Source organism: Drosophila kikkawai, chromosome 3L (genome assembly GCF_030179895.1).
Source record: "Drosophila kikkawai strain 14028-0561.14 chromosome 3L, DkikHiC1v2, whole genome shotgun sequence".
NCBI classification, from domain to species: domain Eukaryota; kingdom Metazoa; phylum Arthropoda; class Insecta; order Diptera; family Drosophilidae; genus Drosophila; species Drosophila kikkawai.
Genome location: NC_091730.1, coordinates 23080189 through 23104269, shown reverse-complemented (window position 1 = coordinate 23104269; position 24081 = coordinate 23080189). Strand labels below are relative to the sequence as shown.

Below are 24081 nucleotides of genomic sequence, written 5' to 3'. Positions count from 1 at the left end.
TGCTACTTCTGTTTTATTTTCCTTTTTATTTTCACTAGTTCTGCATCTACACTTGTGCCACACAATTCGCTGGAAAAAAGGGCCAACTCGAGTCAGCAGAACTTGGCCTTTGCGTGTTCGCTGTTTGGCCAATTGAAATTGGGGCGGTTGTAGAGGGCTCATGAATGGGAGACATCTGGGCTGATCTAGTTGCACTTCCCAGTGGCGGGCACCCCCTTTTTCCGCTTCCTAACCGCGCTCATGGTGTCAGCTTCAGCTCCAGCTCCAGCTCGAGCTCGAGCTCGAGAAGTTTTCGGTTTGCGGGCCTCTCGACTTTCGGGGGGAAAATGAAACCGAAAACCGGTTACTGTGCGTTGAAAAATTCTCGACTTTTGTTTCACATACACAAAACGGAGTTTATCTTTTGGCCCTGTTCTGCTCGGTCCTGACCGCTCCTCTCCTCTGGCCAACTCCGTCTCCGCTTTTGTTTTGTTGTTTATCAAAATTCTTTGAAATGCACTCGCACACTCACTCTTACACACACACACCCCAGCCAAGTCCCTCCCTGTCCCGCTCTGGCACACAAAATTAAATTTTTTCCTTTGGTTTCTTTTTAATTTTTATACGGCTCTTTGGCTGATTCTGTGGCATTTTCTTCCTGTTCTTTTTACTTGCACGCTCCACTGAACCCCGAACCAAGGAGTGCCCTTCCCTACTTGTTGTTTTTGTTTCGGATGCCCATTACCTTTAAAAGTATATAGATTCTTGAGTGACTTGAGCTGCAACAGACGGATAATATTTAACTAAACTAATTTACCTAACATATCTTAAAATAAAACAAAGAAAGCTCTTCATAACGGAAAATCTAACACTCATAAAGGGAGATCTGTTTTTTAAAAAAGTCATTGTAAGACCTTTAAAAAGCTTTCTTGGCAATAAAGGTCTTGAGTTCCTGTAGCCTTATTAATTTCGAAACTTTCAGCACTCATGGTACTACTTTCACCTGTATCTTTTTAGGAAAATCTCAGAGATATTAATCCAATGGGATACTAAGTATCCCTTAGTCAGTAAGCTCGAGTTCAGCATTCTTAGTTGTTTCGCTGCTGCCGTTGACTAGTAGTTTCGGTTTGTTTAGGAGCCGGGTCGGTGCTTTTAAACGCTGCTCGCTGAAGAGTTCCAGTGCCAGTGCCAGCACCAGCACCAGCACCAGTAGGAGTTTGAGTTTCAGTTTGAGTTTGAGTTGTTGGGAACCGAGCTGAGCCGAGCTGAACATGCATGTAAAAATGCAACGTAACTTGGCCAGGGGACAGTGGCGGTGGAGTGGCTGAAGTGTATGGAGTGGAGTGGTCGTACTGGTGGTTGGGGTCAGGGAGGGACAGGAACTGGGTCCAGACCGTGTGCTGTGTGCTGTGCGGTTGATGACTTGCGCCGGGCCCAAAGAGACTGACTGACTCTGGTCGCCCTGGCAGTCCGACTTTGACTTTGGCACTGGTTAGACTGGCTGGCTGGGAATTCCGGGACCAGGGGCAGGGAGCATGGTCTTCTGCGGTCTCTGCTGATTCGGTATTCGGTCTGGATTGGCTTTTGACTCTGGGACAGGGCTGGCTGGCGGTTTCCTGTGATGTTTTGGTTACTTCATAGCCTGTTGCAAAATTAGTGTGATCAGAGCCATCAGATAACTCGTGTCGAGATATGAGGAGGCGATGCTTTGACAAAGTCAATTCCACTCCTAGTGGGATTTCCGAAAAAATTAAGAAAGGAAAAGCTTGATTTGAAGCTGGGTATTATTATTGGTAATATGCCTTTCATATATCTAATAGCATCCGAGTTAACAAGTTAAAAGAAATTAATAATAAAAACAAATTAATAATACTTGTTCATGGAGCTTCACATCGCAGACAACAATAATTTATATCCCTTCAGAGGGCCCAGAGATCATTTAAGATTCTTGATCAAGGCATTGGTAAACTCTGAGCATTTGGCCTTGCCGCCCAGGTCAATGGTGCGGACGTTGTCGTCCCTGATGGTCTTCAGGATCGCCTGCTCGATCTTGTCCGCCTGCTCGTGCATCCCGATGTAGTGCAGCATCATGACGGAGGAGAGCAGCAGAGCCGTGGGATTGGCTATGTCCTTGCCGGCGATGTCCGGAGCGGTGCCGTGCACCGACTCGAAGATGGCGCCGTGCTCGCCCACATTGCCGGATGGCGTCAGTCCCAGTCCGCCAATCAGCCCGGCACATGTGTCCGAGATAATGTCCCCGTACAGGTTGGGCAGCACCAGCATGTCATACTTGTTGGGGTTGATGACAATGTTTAGGCACAAGGTGGTCATATTGGTCTCCTCGAACACGATGCCCGCCTCGTCCAGCTTGCTCTTGTACTTGGCGGCCATTTCGTGGACACAGCGCAGAAAGAGGCCGTCGGACATCCGCATGACGTGCTTCTCGGCCACCACGGTCACCTTCTTGCGCTTCATGGCCAACGCGTACTGGAAGGCGTACTCGGCCACGCGGAGCGAGGCCGCCCGGGTGATCAGCTTGATGCTCTGCACCACCCCGTTGACCAGGGTGTGCTCGATGCCCGAGTACTCGCCCTCGGTGTTCTCGCGAATGGTGACGATGTCCACCCCACCGTAGACCGTCTCGGCGCCGGGCAGTGATCGGCAGGGCCGGACGTTGGCATACAGATTGAACAGCTGGCGCAGCGTGAGGTTCAGGGAGCGGAAGCCAGTGCCCACCGGGGTCATCAGGGGACCCTTCAGGCCCACCTTGGTCCGGTTCATGCTCTCGATCACCTCCTCGGGCACCGTAGTCTGGCCCTGCTTATTCATCACCGGCGTAACGTCCACGGGCTCGAAGATCAACGGCGCACCGGCGGCCTCCAGTACCTGGATGACGGCCATCGAGATCTCCGGACCGATGCCATCACCGGGCATCAGCGTAATGACACGCTTTTGATCAGAGCTCTGTCCTCCGGAAGATTTGTCTCCTGCTCCTCCTTTCCCAGGTGGCGTACTTCCTGTTGGTGGCTTACCAGGAGGAGGTCCTTTTGAAGGAGGCGTCTTTCCTGTTGGTGGCTTACCAGGAGGAGGTCCTTTCGGAGGTGGCGTCTTTCCTGTTGGTGGTTTACCAGGAGGAGGTCCTTTTGGAGGAGGAGTTTTTCCTTGTGGTGGCTTACCAGGAGGAGGTCCTTTCGGAGGAGGAGTTTTTCCTTGTGGTGGCTTACCACGAGGAGGTCCTTTGGGAGGAGGTGTCCCTTTTGGAGGTGTTTTTCCCTTTGGTGGCTTTCCAGGAGGAGGTCCTTTCGGAGGAGGCTTATTTCCCGTTGGTGGCTTACTCGGAGGAGAACCTGTTCTAGATTTACTAGGAGGTGCCGGTGGCTGTTTAGTGGGAGCTTTGTTGGTGGGTATTTTCGTAGGCGTAGGACTCGATGGTGATGGTCCTGCAGGTCCTGCAGGTGGCGTGGGTCCCGTGGGTGGCTGGTGAGAAAAACCGGCAGACCTTGGAGGCAGTATAGGTACACTAGGTGGCTTGGTAGGTACTACGGCAGGGTCTTTCCCTTCAGAGGAATTATCTCCTGGGGGTTTGCCGCCAGAAGACTTATCGCCAGTGCTCTTGCTTGCTTCCGGTGGACTTGACTTCCTTCCGATAACATCATTCGATATCTTGTCATTATCTTGGCCAGAGCCTAAACTCCCGGTAACTTCATCCATGGTTTCTTTGGTGTCCCAGTTTCCTTTATCCAACTTGTCCCCAAATCCCAGCTCATCCAATCCATCTTTGGAGGATTTATCAAGAGCTTTGGGAACTTGAGGATCCACCGGAGTTTCAACTTTTCCTGTTTGAGGTTTCTCTGAACGTGATCCCACGGGAAACCGTATGCCCTTTCCCTCGCGGCTTTCCACCAGCATATCCGTGTCGGGAGGATCACCAGAATTTCCATCATTTGGTGAGCTTCCAAAATGCCTTATTGTATAAAATCCTTGATGGAAATTCACCTCGTTTTTTCTGAACTTATAGTGCAGATCCTTTTGAATGGGGTTTTCTGTAGAGTCCGCAAAAATACTGCGCCGAATTTTGGAGATTGGATGACTGAACGAGAACCTCCAATGCTTGCCACGCCGCCAGGTGTTATAGAGCGGCCTTGTGGCCCCTTCCAATGAGCAAAGGATCTTAAGATTACCACAACATACGGTGGCATTGAAAAGTTTGCCGGACATCGTGGGTGTGAATTTTGATAGAATGGCTGCCGGAAAATGCAAAATAAATGAGGAAATGGGAAATTCAAACGAAAGATTTAAGTGACATGTGAATCGCAGGCAAAAATCACTTTCTAACTATTCAAGTTTTCTGCTCTACTTTTGAGGATTTATTGATAACACTAAAGTTTATTTATAATTAACTAAAATAAATCTTTAAAACAAATCCTGTAACCTATGCATTTCCCACCATTCCTTTACGGACAAAGTTAAAAATTCATTTGCAGATGACGGAAGCCAACACTTGGCCAACTCGCCCCGAGTTCCAGTTCCAATTTGCATAGCTTTTAGGCGCCGTTTGCCTTTGCTATTGCCATTGCTTTTGTATTTGGCGCCTCCAAGTTTGGCGACTGGCACCGACGAAGAAGTGAAACTTTCGCGGCCAAAAAAAAGCACGCGACAACCCTTTCGATTCCAACTTTGCTGCGAGAGGAGAACCCAAAGGAAGGGAAACTCGAGGCTAGGACTCGTCTCTGATTCGGTTTCGTTTCGTTTTGTTTATTCCTATTTGGGTTAAGCTAATTAAATTACTTTTTCGCCTGCAATTTCATTTTCAAAATTTGTTTGCTTTGAAGGTCGGCTTTCCTTTAATTGAAAAAGTTTCGCCTGGCCGCCTCCCGGCGCCTGGCCTGGGAGATCTCTGTTTGGAGCTGGCAAATGATTTAATATGAAAATTTCTGTCATGTATTTAATTAGACGGGAGTGCTCGCTCTCGGTTTGAGTTTCTACATTCCTGGTAAACGAAATTAGCTGCGAAAGGCAATCAAATTATGCACAGAACCCAGTACCCAGCCCTCGTTTTAATGGGCACACCTGCCGACATATATGCGACCGATCCGCCCCTTCCGACACACCGTAGGACCACGCCCCCGTCGCACCGTTGTCACTCGGCATAATCATATTTCAACGGATTAGCATAATTTTAACCGAAAAGAAAAAATATTAATAACGAAAAGTGAATGGCGGCTGACGGTGGCATCGAGTTGCAGACAAGAGTGGAAGAGTGGAAGAGTGGAACCCCCTGCCCCCATGTCGCGTTTTATTAAATTTTCCTACTGTTCTAGCGAAACCGAGCTCAGTCTCAGCTCAGCTCGGCTCACATTTATAATTCAGGCGCATTTATATTCATATTTGGTGAATTTCTGTGCAGGGGGATTTTTTTCTGTTGCCTTTTTGGATCGCCTTTGTTTTTGGCCTTTAGTTAGTCGCTGATGGTTTGTTTGTTTTTTTTTTTTTTTTGGCGTTGGCGTTGAGTCGCACATTTAATCGTAAATGATTGATGATCTCGCGGTGGGGTTAACTCATCTAAAACAAACACGGATTCGGATGCCGAAATCATAATTCGCCACGGGTCGCATCGCCAAGCTGTCTACTATAGTTGACTGCGCATGCGAGGGCGTTATCTCCTCCGACTTACCGCTACAGATACCCGATATCTATATACCAATGGTACACATACTGCTGTTTGTCCGGCAAAGGCAAACATTTGTGCAGATAGCAGTTCATGTTTGCTCTCACATTCGGTTCGGAATACGCACCTGCAAATGGAGAAGAGCAAATAGATATAGGAAATTAGTCAATCATCGGAGGGTGCAAATTGGAGTGTTAAAACTTATAGTCACATACTAAAATTGCAAACTTAAGTGTGATAATTTTATGTAATTTGCACTTGGCCTTGGGTTGAGTGGACGTTAAATGAATAAAATATTTTTTTATGTAATCCCTTTTAGATAGTTATAGATATATTAAGATCAACAATAATATTTGTTCTTTCAGGTGAACAGTTATCTTAGTTTCCTTAACTATCCAACTCAAAAGTTACTCAACAAACGCTCTTTTTAGTCTTAATAGAGATGTTTGAAATTTCCTCATCTTTAATGTTGTATAAAATCAATTACACCAACTTTAAAAATATATATTAAGCTTTAAAAGTTTGTAAATCTTTAGGCTTCGTAAAATAATTATATAAATCTAATTTCTTCTTTTATAATACAACAAATTCCACGCCTATGGCACCCCCCAACACATATTTAACACTTTTGTTATTGTTTGCATTTACTTCTACTTTTGTTTATACTTCGGCTTATTGTGAAAAAAATAAATAAAAAAGACAAGAAAAAACCTAACCAAGAACGAAAGAAACTGCGGCCAAAGTCAATAAACCGTATAAAAGTACAACAACAAATGGAAACAGGAATAAAGTGCCGAGCAAATAGGCGAACAAAATAAAAATAAAGGGAGCGCAGCGAATGAAGCCAAAATACTCAAAGAAAAAGCCAGGCTTAGGCAAAGCTCTAACACGAAAAAATAAAAACAAAAACAAATCAAGTCATTTTGGGTTCAAACAAAACCAAAAATCATTCACACATATGCCTCTGCGTGTGTTTATATATTTTTATTGGGGATTTTGTTGCTGTTGCGGCTGCGATAACAAGACAAGAAAACCGCCAACGCCATATTAGCCGGGCTTCAAGGCACTTAGGTCCCAAAGAATGAAAAAAAAGACTGCCAAAATATATGCAGAAATCAACTAAGGCAATTTGCTAGCCTTTTTGGCTCAGTGGATGAGGGCTTTTCATTCCTTTCATGCTTGCGTCTGTCCGTGCTTTTGACCAGCCCCATGTTTGACTTTTGTTGTTGCTCGTCATAAAGTGATTTATGGGCTTTAGGTGCAAATAATTGATTTATGCGCCGCTTCGGACATTGCGCAATGTAAATACAAGATACGAACAGAAATGGGATGGCTGGATGGATAGATCTTGGCAGAATGTTGTCAAAATAGTGCGCCAAGGTAACCGAGACCCACAGTCAGAAAAAAGGTGGCAAGAGTGTTTACCAACAGATACTTATCCCATTACACGCACTCGGAGCGGAAATGCCAACTAGTCGGCCATGTATCTATGTATAAATCTGCGTTCTATTCCGATGCTGTGCACACTTCACTAGGCATTAACCTTTACCTTTCCCGTGAACATAACAATCCAAAGTATACAGACGCGCCACTGGCATCCATGAATCAAAAACACACAAAAACTAAAGATTCCGGCGACGTTTGTATCTCACATCCACAGAAAGCCCAGGGCGAGTGTGCGTTGTGTGTTCATTGGAAAAGAACGATTACGCGGCACAAAAGACATGGACAAACAATGAACCGGAGCAGCAGCCCAAGAAGTCGATGATGGAGATTCCACAGAGGGAGTATCTGAAAGATACAACCGTTCTGTGTACGCGGGGTTAAGTGTCGGTGAGTAAGTCGTCGGCGAATTCGGCTTTGACTTTGCTCCTGCTGCTGCATCATGGTTGCATAAGCCACCAGTGTTGCCCAGACATTAACCAAAGCAAATCGGTCAAAGGGAGTGGAAAATTGTATCGCCAGCCCCTCGAAGATACAGATGCACAGCGAGAAATAGATGTTGTTAGATCCTTTTAAGGACTACAGCTCAATTTACAGTATCTATGAATTCCATAACACAGTCATAGAAAATCTTCCAAATTCATAGTTATTATTGAAGTCCCGCTGTAATTTCTTACCGTGCACCGCCACGGATACAGATACAATTCCCGTCTGCAACTGCTTGCGTTTGTTTGTTTGTTTGATGAATTTATTTGTGAACGTTTAAAAATAGCTGCTGGCAGGTACAAAGCGTGAGATACAAACGTATCTACTACCTGTCTGTGCCAGGCTGCTGTGCCTGGGCAAATTTCACACATTTTATAGCTCTCAGGGGCGCATCCAGCAAATACAAGGGACCAGGCCAAATATTTAATTGAGGCGATTCCTGGTTCGAGCCATATCTTATCGTCTTCTTATCGGTGAGTCGGTGCATTCCAGCATTATCATCACTATCTGGCCCTGGAACGAGTTCATGTCCAAGCGGAAGGGGCCAACAACGAGTTGACAACTTCCTCTGGACAAGCTGGAGGTATGTTAACTTAATTGCGACCACTTTGGCTCGATTCTAATTAAAATGTGCGACCTTTGGTAAGTGAAACACAACCCAAACAGGTTCAGAAACGAGCTGAACCCATCCACTCGAGGCATGAATGAAAATGAGATATGGATACACCGAAAAATTGTCACTACTGCCACTGCTGGTCGTCAGGTTTATTATGGGGAAGGCCGTGTTCCTGGAAATCGTTTTGTTCCCTCAATGGAGCGGAAAACACACCTGAGAATGAATGGCAGTTAGAGACGACGATGAGATATTCCAGCGATTTAAATACGAGCAGCGGACAGGCAACATCTGTGTGGGTCCATGGATCTCTGAGAAATCCCAGATACGCTTTCGTGCAAGAAAGCCAATCAATGACATCATTCCGCCTTCGAAACAACAGAAATTAAACAGAACTCGAACAGAACCGAAATCCAAAAACCGAGAACCGAAGACTGAAGACTGAAGACCGAACGGAGGCACACTCGAATTGCCTTTTGTATTGAGGTCAAATGTGTAAAAACACAAAATTAAAGCAAACATTAAGAAAGTAGATTTTTCTGTTTCGCTGTCTGTTTTTTTGCTCTTCCAGTTGTGTGAAATCGATGGACAGAAAACGCTCCAGCACATAGGCGTCGTTAATTTTAATTGAAACTAATTTGCGCGAATATAAAAAACCTAAAATGGTTTTGGTTTTATTATTCCCCCGTTGGGCGTGTTGTAATATCAGCAATGGATTGGAATGTCGATGAAGACCTCTCGGACACAAAGCAGAAAGAGGTTTTGTTTAAATTTATGGGAGCATAAAATGTATCTCCAAGATTGATGATGGATACAGTCCGTGTGTAGGAAGCGGCTTTTTATATCTAATCAATAATTAAGCCTGATTTTGTGATTAGATGTTTTTATAACCGATGAATGTTGTCCTTGTTCAAAAGTTTATTCATAGATTTTCGACCTTTGCTCTGATGGATGATATTTTTACCTCAGTTTGTAGTTTTAAGTCTAATATTAATTAACTCTTGAACAGTGATTCATCGACTCTTGGACTTATTTTACAGACTTCTGTGAGTGCCTTTCCCACGTTTTACTATGGCTTTTCCGAAGTATTAAACAAGGTCGTGCCGGAATGAATGGCGATTAACCCAACTTTCCGGCCACTAAACTCCATTTCCCACTGGGCGTGGAGGGGAAAACTCATTTCTAGCCATTAAGCCGCTGGACCAAACCTTCGTAAACTACTTAAAACGCACTCGTAATTAGTTTTTCGTCCAGCACCAAATCAATTAAGAATTTTGTCTGGCTTAGAGTTTAATTGATCGCCCTTGGTGCGGAGAAAGAGGCAGAAGGCAGAAGGCAGTGGACAGAAGGCAGTCGGCAGCAATTAAATTCAACTGAAAAGAACTCAAAACTTAATTGATGAGATAAGTTTGTGCGCTCGACTGGCTGGAGGTGGGAATCGATCTAAAAGGGTAGCTCAGGAACACAAACACGGCTCCGGCGTCCGACTGCAACTGGAACAGAGATAAATTTTTAATTATCCACCAGATATGTCGAACAAAAGCGAAATACAATCAACATGTATCTCATGAATTAAACAAAACGAGAAACGAGTTCTTTGGGCCATTGGAATTTCGCTGACGAACTTTACGATCGGCTCGACATAAATGTTATGGATCGTTTTTGGTTCTGCTTGATGGCTTCAGCTACTTATTTGATGAATTTGCCTAGCCGACTTTAAGCAGCTTTATGTCTCTGCAGTTAAGCCTTAAGTGGAGTTCTATGGATCGGAATGGAACTTAAACTTTTAATTGGCAAATTCAAACGCTTTGAGGTCTTCCTGCAACACAGTGGGGGCTTTTGTGTGCACTTTTTCCCCGAGCTAATTAAAATTTTAGGGGCACCGGCTCCTTATGAAGATATAACCCAGCGAACCGACTGAACCGCCCACGTCATATGAATCCGTTTTGAAAAAGTTGTTTGCAAGCAGTTTTCCCCGCTGCAAACGAGTCACGTTTGCCGTTGCCTTTGCCTTTGCCTTCTCTGTTTGCACTTTTCACTTATCTATGCGCACAGATAGAGATACGCGGATACACGGGCTCATATCTCATAGTTTGCTCTAATTTCTGTTGCGAGTTGCTTAAATATTTAGTAACACGCCTGGGCCCTCGAGCCCACCTTGCAGGTAGGGAGATACAGATACTCAAGCAGCACACAAGCAGCCACAGATACAGATACAGATACAGATACAGCGCGATATGATTAGATACTGTAACTACGACTTCCTGTTCGTCCGCTCGTTCGTTGGTCTTTTGTAACGCCAACATTAATGTTCATGTTAATGGCCACGAAGTATGTTTTTGCTCCTCCGCTCCGAATTTATTCTCCGCGTTCGCTTCGTTCTTGGTCGAGAGCAACTCAATTAGCAGTCGGTCGGTGTGCGCAATTAAATTAAAATTTAATTTTATGTCGAGCGCCTCCACCACGCAGCGCAAAGGTACTACTCAGTGCAGAGAAGACCGTCGAACCCCAAACCGAAGCAGAAACATTTATCGTATGCATGACACCGACATGAGATTAGCATCACAAACAGCACATAAACGTAAAAGTAACACACACGGCCAGAGCAAACAGAAAGAGATACAGATGGAGATGGGGCCGGAGATACAGATAGAGTGCGGATACAGATACAGATACTCGGTACATTGCTACATTGGTACATTGGCGGGGCATAAATAACTCGGCGGAGGCGGAGGGCGCAAGTGGAACTATGTAAACAGTAAATAAATGTCGAAAACAAAGTTCGGCATACTTAAGCAGGAGCAACGACCAGGCAGCAGTTGCACAGGAAGAAAATGCTAGTGCATTTGGTGTAAGTTGCTCAACAGTAGATTTAATATTATTATTCATATATTTCATATTTTTCATATATTTCAGATTGTTAATGAACGTATTTGGAGAATAAGAAAATTAATTGCTTTATGAAACAGTTCCCCTTTTTTTAGGTGTACAGCTCCAGAGAGTCGTCCATAGGTGCTGATCGGAGATACAAGTGCGGGCATTAGCCAAATTGAAATTCCTTGGGGCAAACGCTAATAACTTGCAAGTTCCAAGTTCCAATCGCCGTCAGCAGCTCAATTGGGCGGGCATTCAGGTGGATAAGTCCCCGGAAGACACACACAAGCAGAACCGGGAACATGCACTTGTAACTTTCAGTTGGTTCTTCACACTTTGAGGCCATGCGGCAATGCGGGCGGCTCAGCAATGTATCTCATAGATGCCTCTCCCAGCCTGCCTTCTACCTGCGTGTGTGGGAAAGACCGGCCAAGGAGAACCAAGAAGCGAGAAACCCAGAATAAGAACCGGCAAGAAGAAAAACAAGGTACGAGTGAGAGAGAATCGGGGCTCGACAGGTAAGCATTGTTATTGCACATGGTAAACTTGCAACATCATCGCCAGATACCAGATACACTCCGATTCGGAGTCGCATTTGTATGCCAGGCGGTGCCTGGATGTGTATCATGTAATTGTGCGTAAACGCGTAAATACCGAGTCAAGGTCGGTTAATCAATAATAATTATTTTTCACTCAATTACACGACTCTCCAACGATACATTCGCTCTTTTTCGGCTGTTTTGTGATCTTATCTTTTGTTTGGTTTTACGTATTCTGTTTTTTGTTTTCTGCCTTGCGTTTTCGGCTTTATTTCTGACTCGGTTTGCCCTCACTCAAGTGTGAAATATGCATAAACAAAAATATGCCATCGCGTATCTGTATCTCATGGATATCGATATAAATACACGCAGCCTTCACACAGTTTGGACTCTCGGAGATGCGTGCCACTTGATATGGCACCGCCGAGAAATCAGAATACCAAATGACGCCGCCACAGCCGCAGTTACAGATACAATCGCCATCGCCCCGTGCACAGATGTATCTTTGCATCTTTGCGAGATGTAATGAACCTGGCTGCACCACTCTCTGTCTCTGCAAAACTTTATCCGCGTCCAAGTCGAAAACTTTTCGATTCAACGAGGCGTTACTCAACGCGCAGCGCTCTTCTAATTGCAAACGGCGCCCGGCCTTTCGGTTTGCCTTCGAGTGGTCATAGTTTCCATGGCCTCGCCTCGCCTTGCCTCTCCTCAAGTGGATGCCCATTCTGGGTTCCAGTCAGTTCAATGGATTTGCATATGCCTCTAGTTTCTGGCGGGGATTGGGAGTGGGAAAGAAGAGCGATTGCAGCTGCGGGATGCCAAAACTTTGGCTGCCGCGCAATTGACTTGATTGAAGTATTTACGAGGACTCGAGCTTTGTCCTGAATTTTTTGACAAAGCGGTGCAGATATTTAAATACCCCTAAGAAAGGAGTCTGTCGATTTTTAAAGTATTTGAAAATTCATTTTTACTCTAATATAAATCATTATATTGTGAAATACAATAAATAAAACCATATTAACTGCCTACGAATTGAATCAGATTCAGTTTGACTTAAAAATATGTCATAATTAAATTCTGAAGTTCACACAATAATTTTAATTTGTATTCATTAGTAAACAGCATACAGTTAACTTGTGAGACTTTTCTTTGTAAAACCTTATATGTGAGAATGTTTTGTCTTAAGAAAAAGAATAGACCTCTGAGTGAATTTTCCATTCTTTTTTACATTCTTATTCTTGTCTTATTTTTATACCCTTGCAGGGTATTATAATTTCAGTCAGAAGTTTGCAACGCAGTGAAGGAGATGTTTCCGACCCTATAAAGTATATATATTCTTGATCAGCATCAACAGCCGAGTCGATCTAGCCATGTCCGTCTGTCCGTCTGTCCGTCCGTCTGTCCGTCCGTCTGTCCGTTTCTACGCAAACTAGTCCCTCAGTTTTAAAGCTATCTGAATGAAACTTTGCATATAGTCTTCTATATACTCTCACTGCTATATATGTCGGAACGGGCCGGATCGGACGACTATATCATATAGCTCCCATACAAATGTTCGATAAATTTTTAGAAAAAAAATTATAACTTTGCTGTTTTTCAATATTTTTGCACGAGAGATATAGCCATTTTATATTATTTCAGAATTTTGGTAAAAATTTTATGAAAATCGGACGACTATATCTTATAGCTGCCATAGGAACGATCGGCAAATGAATAGGAAAAAAATTATAACTTCGTTGTTTTTCAACATATTCTTATCTACTTTTAGATATAAGCTTTTTTTATTATTTCAGAATTTTGGTAAAAATTTTATGAAAATCGGACAACTATATCATATAGCTGCCATATAAACGATCGGTAAATGCAGAGAAAATGTAAAGCTGGGATTGTAAAACTGTAACTGTCAAACTGTAAACATAATAAGTATAGGTAAAATGTAATGAAACTCTGTTTTGTGTGTGTTTTCAGCATTTAAATCTATAATATAAACATCAAAACCAATCTGCAAGGGTATACAAACTTCGGCGTGCCGAAGTTAGCTTCCTTTCTTGTTATTTTTATTATTTATTATTATTCTTATTATTAAGTCTAAACCAACATGATTAATTTATTAATATTATATTTTCATCAGCTCCTATTAAATTAGTATTACTTTAATCGATTTTTGCGATCTTCTTAGAGTAATCAAACTCAAGGAACTTCCTTGTTCTTCGTTTTTATTTCTTATTGTAAATAAACTTAAAATATTTTAACGAAATTTTATATTGGGTAATATTATTTATGCAATAAGGAACAATTTGAAAAATTAATAACCATCAAAAATATTTATTATATTATTAATAATATTAATATTCTTGCAGTTACTTAATTTCCCGCAGCTACAGTCAATTTAAGTTGTAATTTGGAAAATTTTAAAGGGTTGCAAAAATTGAGAAAGTATTGAACAAAGGTTTTTGATTAAAAGCCCAAGTGAACCTCTGAGAACTTCATCAGAAAGACTTAAGTTATGAGAACTTCTTGCTCCCAGAACTAAGACTATCTTCTGCTGCAATTCCCATCAGCAATTTCTAGCTTTGTCATGTTTTCGCAAGGGGTCGCAGGTGTGAGATCGAGTACCGGGAGTATCATGGCAATGTGCGAACTCTACGTTACCTTTCTCGTTGTGGAATCCACTCGACTTGATGTCGATTGATTCGAAGTAACTCTTGACGGCCTCGCACTGATGCGCCGTTCCCAGCGACGCCGATGTGGCGTCCTTCGCCCGCGAGTCCCGCTGCAGGCGTCGCCGGTGGTGCGTGGAGGCGCTGTGCTGATGGTGTTGGTGGTGGTGGAGGCCACCTACTGCTCCGCCGCCAGCCTCCAGGTCACCCAGGTGCTTGGCAGCTGAGAGGCCGCAGAGCAGGGTCAAAAGCAGGAGCATCTGCATCCTGGCCGCCATTTTCGATGGATGAGGATGGATGGATTCTGCTGCACGGGCTGACTGCTCGATGATGCGGCGAAACTCGATTTGCTCTGATTTTCTCTTGTATATTTTTTATTCGATGTATTTTCTCTTTGTATTTTACTTATTTCTGCATGTTGTCTGCGGAACAGCTGTTCGCGGCCAACAACCAACACACTCACAGCTGCACTTGCCGGCTAACACAGACGCACACGCGGGGAACACACACAGCTGGCACACTCGCGCACACACAAGCACCAAAACAAAAGGCCCCAAAAACACGCGTGAGCAATAAAAGTGGTAGTAAACGTGAGCCAGAAAGCAGCCGGCAGCGAGAGTGGGCAGCAGCACTTTTGCGGCAGTTTTGCTAATTTTTCTTTTTCTGCGGACAATATTTCGCCGCCTTCGAAGGGGTATTTACTCGAGGAGAGCACTCAGTCGGTGACTTTCCGTGACATAACCATGTAACACACAGTAAGCAGTACTCAATTCCTAGACAATTGATATGCAAGCGATTGGCCTCTGTTTCTATTGCTTTGTATTTTTAGATTTCGCAATACTTTAGCCACCGGCGGCGTTCACAGGCCGGGGAAATGCACTCGCACTTCGCACTCGTAATATTTGGCGAATTTCGCCTCGAATTTCCCAAGATTTTCCGCGCGCGCAACGAACCTTCCACGACGAGCGACCCGAACAGTTTGACCATCAGCTATCGCAATCGACATCAACCATCCGCCCCGTGAGTGCACGAAGCGCCGCTCTTGAGAGCCGACAGCCCTCGTGCTGGCTTCGGCTGCTGGTCGGCGCTAAGAGAGCGCCCGAACGCCCTCGCACTTGCCGAGAGCTCTCTCTCGGAGAGAGAGCAATCAGATGTTGGCACAGTGGTGCAAATTAATAGAGTTATGAACAATGGTTTAAAGTGAATTGCTTACCACTTTCTGGCATTTACTGAAAAAAATGTAAAATTAGACTTTTGTTTAGAGAACTTAAGGTATTATTTTAATCATCCTTAATCGCCATGAAGTAAATGGTAAAAATAGTTTATTTATAGTTTATATTGAGTTGCAACCAAACTAAATTATACTTAGAATTCATATCCATTTATTTCTTGCCTTGCTTTTAGATATCCCCAAAAGTTCAAAGCTATTGTTTATATGACACATCCATCCTGCTTAGATGTTCGGATATCCTGTTTAGCCCCAAGATCATTAATCACTTTAAATATGGGTTATTTTTATAAAAACCGACATTCTTTCCTGGTAAAAACTTAAGCCCCCTGCCACCTGTGAATCATCAGTTAGTGGCAGGCTTGATTATTGTTTTCCCCTGGCTAGTTGCCTTAAATATTTATTCAAATTCCCGAAATGCTCCTCTAAAAGCTTTCAACGGTGGCTCGATGCAATTTGCATATTCAACGTAAATCAATCCATCTCACAGTGGTCTTCTCGGGTTCTTTGATTCGAGTCCATGGAGCTTGTTTCCAGGCTTTCATCGTTGCCGCTGGAAAAATTTGCATGCTCGCTTCTAATTGATGGCTGAATGAGTTCTAATTTTATTTCATTGGCTGGTCTTTTACGATCGGTTTAATGAACCCGTGGAGCTAGCTCGGATTTCACACCTTTCAACGAAGAACCTTTGTGGAGTTAACCGATTTTCCTAGGGCCTAGGTAGTTATACACTTGGCAAACCCAAAGAGATTTCTTGGTTCTCGGACTTGTAGTAATATTGATTTAAAAGCAGCTGGAATCCAAATTAAATCTCTCGAAACTTAAAAAATTACTTATTTCTTTCCAATTTTATACCACTTCTCCAAGTGTATTTAAATGGATTGCCGTGTCATGACCTCGCTCAGCACGTGTGTTTGTGTCTCTATTTTTTGAGTTTTTGTGTTTTGTGGGATTTCTTCTCGTTGCGATTTGCGAACCCAGGCAACCCAGGCGATTGTTGGGTGTTGAGGCTGCAGCGGTGTGGCAGACAATGCACGACTCTCTTCTGACTTTCACTCGTCACCCCCGCGGGCACCGACCTCGATCTTAAATACCTGAGCGCTCTGGGTATCTATTTCTTCATTAACAAGATACTATGCCGGGCGGACTTCATGGTGGTCAGTTGCGGGTCTCCAGCTGGGCGCAAACGCCCTCCCAACCGAGCTGCCTGCCTGCCCGGTGATATGTTCATCACGAAATGGAATCCTATTCAAATTAGTGTGCGATAAAGAAAGACCTCCCAAAAAAAAGAAGGAGAAAAAAAGATCCGAAGACTGAAGACCGCGGGTTAACAGCGAAAAGTGAGTCATGCGAAGCGGAAACAGTTCTCCAATGAAACGAATCCACATCAGAACCGGCAACGACGACGATGTGATGATGATGGGATGGCAAAAACCAAGAAACAGAATCAAAATCAAAAACAAAAAAGAGCTGGAGCTGGAGCTGGAGCTGGAAAAGGTGAGGTCGAAAATTAAACACCACCACATCGTTTAGATAAAGTTATAAATTATAATGTACGAAGCTACGGAGCGATCGATGATGAGAGCGGAGGTACCAAAGAAACCGAAACCGAAACCGAAACCCTTTTACAGGTAAAGGTAGGGTTATGCACACACCTACATGTGTATACTGCCTATAGGTGTGTGTTGGACTGAAATTAAACGCATTTAGTCAAACGGCATCTATAAATTATGGCTGCCTCCGATCGGTTGGCCAAAAAAGCAAATATGAGAGCTCGAGTTTCGTTTAAACGCTTGATTTGTTGGCGGCTATCTATGCCTTGGCCCGGACCGTCCCGGCCCAGTCCCGGCCATTTGTGAGCGCGTATGTGTGCGCATTCCACAAGCGACAGCGTTTTACCCTTGAAATCCTCCCGAAAGAGACGGCGAGCGAACAAGCCAGCCCCGGCTTGCCTTTTATCCTGTGGCACAAACACGTTGGTGGCATTTTCCCTCAGCCGGAGCAGAGTGTGTGTGGTTGTGTGTGTGTAGCTGTGACTGGTCCAACAGGTTCCATGGAGATTCTTCTCCCTCCCTCTCCCAAAGAGTGGCGGCATGCAGCATTTCTCGTTCTCGGTCTTGGTCTTGGTCTCGGTCTCGTTTTGCACATTTTTGAATTTTATTTTAATTTCTTTTTATTATATTTTAGCCTGGCAGGCTCCCCCTCCGCACCACTACTGCCTCCGGTCCTCTCTGCTTCTTCAGCAGAGTCTTTGGGTTTCTTCAGCTTCTTTCGGAGTTTGTGCAACTTTTTGGTTTGTTGATTTTCATTCACCAAAAACTGGTTCGACGTTTAAGTTCTTCACTTGGCTTAGACAGGGGGTTTTCAAGGAAGTTCTTGCTCTTCGCATCTACCTGTCTCCCTCGCTTCCTCTCTCTTTCTGTACCAATAGCCCCTCTCTTTCTCCGTTGGGTCTCCAGGAATGTGTGAAGTCATCGAGCAGGGGGCAGCAGAGATTTGAATGTCAGGCCCCGTCGTCTTATACTTTTAAAGACTTGGGCGGCACTTGCAGTACCCGGCCTTAAATTCCAAACCCACATAGATACTCTCGCACACTTGCTTGCCTACTCGCACACAGTTACACCAGTGCCAGCACACACACACACACAGGTCCCTTCGAGGGCTGCGCTCGTTTTTCCCTCGAATCTGGAAATCAGTCAAACGAAACAGACATCGATAGCACTTCATCATGTAACAATCAATGCAAGGCCCTGCACTGCGAGAAAAATCACGCACTCTGCCCTCAGCAATCACCTTTTACCGCTCGTGCCAATTACGGCGGCGGCGAAGCCAGAATTATTAGCGACTTGGCCGGGCCAAATCGAGTTGTGCGCACCGTGTAATTGTATTTCATTGCAGGATATTGGATTTTTGTGCTTGATTTGGCACATTGTGATGCGTGTTCACCTTGCCCTGCCCTGGCCTCTGGGTAACTCACAGATACACATACAGCCACACCCCCTCAGGTCTACGGGCAAGGGTTCCAGCCACGCCACGTTACTTGTGTCAAAAAGCGGTCCAGTGTCTCCCCTTGACCCTTCTGCCTGACAGCTACTTGTCAATGGCCGTGATGAGTGTGCGCCCAGCCAGGCCCTTCCTCTCCCAATTCAGACCGACACAACCTGAAGTCTACACGGAGAAAAATTATGTATAAAGAATGAAAATTTTAAATTAAGAACTATTTTAAATAAAAAGAACGGTAATAGTTGAGCTTAAAGCAATTCAACCAAAATGTTTAAGGACCAAGGGCTTTCTGTACATTAATAATATTTTTCTCTCTGTAATCCATCGTGCAGGTGCTACGAGTTCCAATGCAAGCGATTTGGGACTGTGTCTGTCAGTGACAGAGATATTGCTAGAGGAACTGAACGGGGGAGAATGGTTCCGAGGATCCTGGGGGGGTTGGTTAGTGGACCGACCTCTTTGGTGGGTGGTGGCAGAGGGCTCGCGGGCAACGAGAACGTGTCATTGACAGATTTCAACGCAATTGCGTATGAATGAAATCGATTTTTTTGCCTTTGTTCTTGCTCCTGGTGATTGGGTCTAGGCTGCTGATAGCACCGGTCCATGATGACGATGATGATGATTGCCGTGATGATAGTAATGGCAATGGCAATGGATTGGACACACCGATGGCACTATTATAAGTTCTTGGGTAATAAGCAGTAAGGGATAAAAGGGATATTCATTTTCCCTTTCAAGATACATATATACACCACACCTTCTACCACATAAGCTCTTCAGTAAACTTTGTAATTTAAGAACCAGAAAATAAAGAAGTTAATAGTACCTTCCTTAAGGTGAAGAGCCTCCCACTAAGTAAAACATTTTTGTTAACAATTAAAACTATTTAGTGAAGCATAAGAATTCTTTAAGTTTACTTTTAATATTCAAGCTTTTTTACTATTTCTTTGATTATTCACTTAGTTTTGGAAAACGTTCTTATACAGTTCTTTGTATTTTTATAAATAGAACATTTATAACCATTAAATACACCCACTCCCACCAGAAGTCACGAACTGGATTCCCCGAGCGCCGCCGCACAGACACTTTCCCACCGTTGGCCCACTCACTTTTTATGGACTCCATCATATTTGTATTATCACTTTCGCATCTCGACCGGCGGCGTCGGTGGCTGTGGAGTTCCCACTGCACTCAACGGGTTCGGGTTCGGGATCGGGATCGGGTTCTGTCCCAGGTCCACCACTCCTGACCGGGCCCATAAACTAGCCCTCGGCAGATATCGGACCGGCTGACGAACGGACCGACGGCTGACTGCACTTGGCAACAGTGCCAGAGCCTCAAGAACTCTGCCACCAATAAATACAAGTATATACAGATGCCGCATACGAGTATAAATACGGGCAACAGGGGTGTTTATATTTTACACACACTCAGAGAAAGGTTTAAGATCTTAAATAAGTAATAATTAATTGATAAGCAATTTTTGTTGTGCTGGGATATTAGTAGCTAAGGCTAAAACTCTTAACTCTACACTCTGAAGCTGTAAAATGTAGAAAATAATTATAAAATATATATCCTCCTTGTAACTGTAATAGTTTTCAATTTAATTAAATGTATTTTTTTAGAAATGAATTCAAAACTATCATATTTTCATGTATATTTCTTTTCTCTGTATTTATATTTGCCCTACCCATGGCGGGTCCATAACCATTCCCATTCCCATTCCCAATCCCGATCCCAGGCCTTGGTCAAGGTAGAAATTAAGCGTCCCACCGCGAGTTTACACATCATCATCATTATTGTTGCCATTGCCTTTGAGCCCGGGTCGAGTTGCTGTTGCAGTTGTTGCTGCTGCTGCTGCTGCAGTTGCAGTCGTGCCGTACAGTAAGGCATCCCGAAGCGAGGCTGGCAACGTGTGCGAATGTGTTGCACAATAAATAAAAATATTTATACATGAAACCTTAAATAAAGCATGAGCGACAAAGATGCGAACCAAGTCATCGTCGTGGTCGCCTCCCGTGAATGTGAACGGGGATGTGGATATGAATGTGGATGTGAATGTCGATGCGGATGGTGGCTGTGCTCCCATCGGCCAAGTGGCAAAAATAATGTCGTGGCATCTGCATTTGTGCAGCCAGCAGCCGCAGCAACAACTGCAGGCAGCAGCCAGCAGCTTTTGCCTACACGAATCCTCAAATTGTTGCTGCCCCGATTCTTAGTACTCTTTTGAATATATTTTGAGGCTGTAATATACATTATTTAAAAGAATAAACAATGAAATTCAAAACGTTGCAACTTAAAATTTAGAATATATGAATTTGGTTCAATACCCACCTTTCTTTTGCTTTCTTTTAAACAAAACCCAAAATCGTGTAGCTTAATAGTTATTTTTTTATAATAAAAACAAGTAAATACATTTATTTTAAATACTAATTTAATTTAAATAGGCTTTTACTTATCTGTACTTAAAGTTTTCACATACAAAAACGGGCAGAGTATTTTTGTATTCTTAAAGTCCTCGTTGATTTCCCTTTCTGCATTTTTCACTTGGGTTTCCTGGACTTCTTTTTGTGTTGCCTTTTGTATTGACTGAGCCTGGCATATGGAGCCGGAGCTTGAGCTGGAGATGAAGGCGGGGGCTGTGCCTCGTCATCATTGTCAGGCGTCGCAGCCCAGCATCAAGATCAAAGCGATGCCAAGCGGAGCCCACTAACTACATTGGTCGAGGAGAACCGACCGAGCGATGGAGCTGGAGTTGGAGATGCACCGGGAAAAATGCAATCGATTTTATGTTTAATTTCATTATTATTTATTTAAGGGGGTTAATATTAAGAGTCATTTCACATACAATTTATGTATGATCGCTTACTGTTAATAATGTTATTTGAAATAACTTATTTATAATTGTTATATCACATACACGATTTCCCAATATATATAAGCACTTAAATTTTTTATTAAATAAAACCTCAAAAATTATAAATATGAAATATTTTTTGGTAGCTGATGTATGCAAGAAAACTGTAAATGTACATTAAGTTTCTTTGCCTTATTCGACTCTTGAAGATATTTTACGAAAACAAATAAAATAATTTTAAGTTATTACAAATAAGTGGCAATTACATTTTCCCTAATAAATACCTTTCAGAAATCTTTAAAATGTTCCCTAAAATATTTACATTATTTTTTCGAGTGTATACTTGAATTCGAAGCTGAGTTCGAGGCTCAGAAGCCGCTGCCGTGACTGCCTCCGTTGTGGTTTCTGTTTCTGCTGCTGCTGCTGCTGCATAGTCAAAGTAAAATAAGAAATAAATCAGTAAATTGGATTGCTTTCTGCTTTTTGCCCGGCTCTCAGTTCGAGCCATTCGCCGATTTCGCAATACCAACTCGCAACTGCAAAACTGCAGTCGCAGTCGAGCTTCCTTTGGCTGGATTGTGGCTTTTTGTGGTGTTTTTTCTTGGTTTTTGTTTCTGTCCGTGTGTGCGCGAGTCTGTTGGAATTTCTATGCTTATCATCGGCTCGATCTCACCTGTTCAATTCATTATTTTCTATAAATAAACGACAGGCGTCCGGGCAATTTACATTGCTTCCCGGCTCGCCCGTAATTAAGTTGAGCAGCGCGATCGCATTCGCTTTGCCTGCTTAATAACTCGGAGACTCAGATCCTTGGATCGCACGGGGGCTAAGGGTCTTGGTCGCGGGAAAGGTCACCCGGCAATCGCTGAAATTCAATATATGTATCCCGAAAGCTGCGGCTTCCGATGCGGCTGCTGCGGTGGCCAATTTCGCGAATTCGTGCAACGCTTAGTTATGCCCATTCTGCCTGCGCGTCTGCGCAGAAGAACTTTACCGGGACTCTGCTGTATTAGGGATGTACTCATAGGAGATATCGGTTTTTAAATACTAAAAAAATTGTTACATATACCTTGATCATTAAAGTTATGTATATAAGAATATATCTAAAATATAAACTACAAGGTACAACTTTAAATATTAACAGAACTGGAAAATATAGTTGGAATTAAAGCTAAGCTAAAGATAAAATTAAAGCTATACAAACAAAATAAAATGTTCAAGCCATACATTAACAAATATATATATTTAAAAAATAATTAACATAAGAAAAAATTGAGTTTAAGATCTAATTTCAATGGTCTTTGGGAAAGGCTATAAATAAATATTCAAAAAATGTATTTTCAGCTTAGATTTAGTTTAAAATTATTAATATATCGATTATTTTACCATCTCTATTTGTATCTCAACGATGAGCGAGAGAGAGCTTGGGCGGCGGCTTCTTTGGCCTGGAATTTCTGTGGCTCGTTTTCCTTCATTTTGGTACCTAAGCATTTTTGCGCTGGCCTTTTTTAAATACGAGTTTTGCTCCAGCTCCTGCTCCCTCGATCCACCTCCTGTTCGCTCCTCCGATCCTGCACAAATATGGGCCTATGATAACATTGTCTTCGGCGCAGTTGGCGAGTCGCGTGAAAGTTGCTGCGGCACAAAGGGCTTAAAGCGAAGTCGTTTATCTCGGGGCTCTCCTCACTTTCCACGCCGTGTTTGGTTGTGTGTGTGTAGTAGCTCAAACATTATCCATAACACACAAATCCTGGGCCTTTATTTATATGCCGATTTCGGGTCTTGCCATTGTCGTGTGTCGCGGTTCCTTATCGCGGATCCCATCGATGTGACTTCGCAGGAGGTAGGACTGCTCAAAAATTTGTTGAAACACATTGTGCTGATGGAATATTTGTATTCCCGATACAAATCTTATCCCCATAAAAGTGTTGAGGGCTTAGATTAGAAGAAGAATGTCTGACAAATTTTAAATATGTTTTTATCAGATGGTAGAATGAAGCGGAAATTATTTTAAACTTATTGGGTATTATAATGAAGCTCTTTAAAAATATCTGAAGACTCTTTAAATTCTAGTTGACCATAAAAAGCTGCGCTTTCATAACTCAAGATATACTTTCGCTTGAGAGAAACCGAAAATCCTTGAGACTTTCCAGTTCGTAGCTGTTGAAAACAGATACGAATAAGTTTTCAACTGCAACTCCAATGCTGCCAAACTTTGCGATCCCTTCGAAGAGACAGTCATAAATTCTATAAAATTACCCGGACTCCCGACTAGAAAAAGCAGGAAACAAGTTTAATAGTTGCCATCGGTGGCAAAAGCAAAAGCAAAAGCAGAAGCTGAGGGGGCTTAGAGCTTAACAAGATTTTTGCGTACTGCGACTCCTCCAGCTGATGGCAAGTGAAGTTTTGTCTTGAGAAGAGATTGGCATGCGTGGCTGGAAAATTCGAAAATGCGAAAAGTTTTGTCGGCCAACTGGCTAACGACCCTAGCCCGATTACGCATACGCCGCGTTGTCCCTGCCCTGAACGAAAAGCAGCAGAGGCGTGGGAAACAGAGAATCGGGAGATTCGCGACACTCGGAGCATAAAGTAAGGTAAAGAGAATTGAAGTAAAGCGAGGCGCAGCAGCAATGCCAGGCGAAACAAAGACAACCAAATCTGGTGGACGCTGCCGAGTCTGGTGGATGGCGCATGAATCACCGCGCCTGCATCGCCCGCCTGGAGGAGGAAG

General features: G+C 43.4%; 2 protein-coding genes across 3 annotated transcripts in view; both read right to left on the bottom strand.

Annotated features, from left to right (window-relative positions):
• Positions 1–15249, bottom strand: part of dally (division abnormally delayed protein) — a 67407-nt gene extending 52158 nt beyond the window's left edge. For both annotated transcript variants that reach the window (XM_041775434.2, XM_017170832.3), the window contains exon 1: positions 14255–15249. In XM_041775434.2, the coding sequence (XP_041631368.1) occupies positions 14255–14540 (286 nt within the window). In that variant the 5' untranslated portion in view covers positions 14541–15249. The remainder of the gene's footprint in view (positions 1–14254) is intronic.
• On the bottom strand, positions 1746–4298 carry LOC108077502 (uncharacterized). The gene has a single exon (XM_017170831.3). It carries the CDS (start codon positions 4195–4197, stop codon positions 1915–1917), a length of 2283 nt encoding a protein of 760 aa, XP_017026320.1. The 5' UTR covers positions 4198–4298; the 3' UTR covers positions 1746–1914.
• Positions 15250–24081: the final 8832 nt, after the last annotated feature.

What these genes read in the sequence shown, in the direction of transcription:
- LOC108077502 (XM_017170831.3), bottom strand. Translation starts at nt 4,197, where the DNA reads ATGTCCGGCAAACTTTTCAATGCCACCGTATGTTGTGGTAATCTTAAG.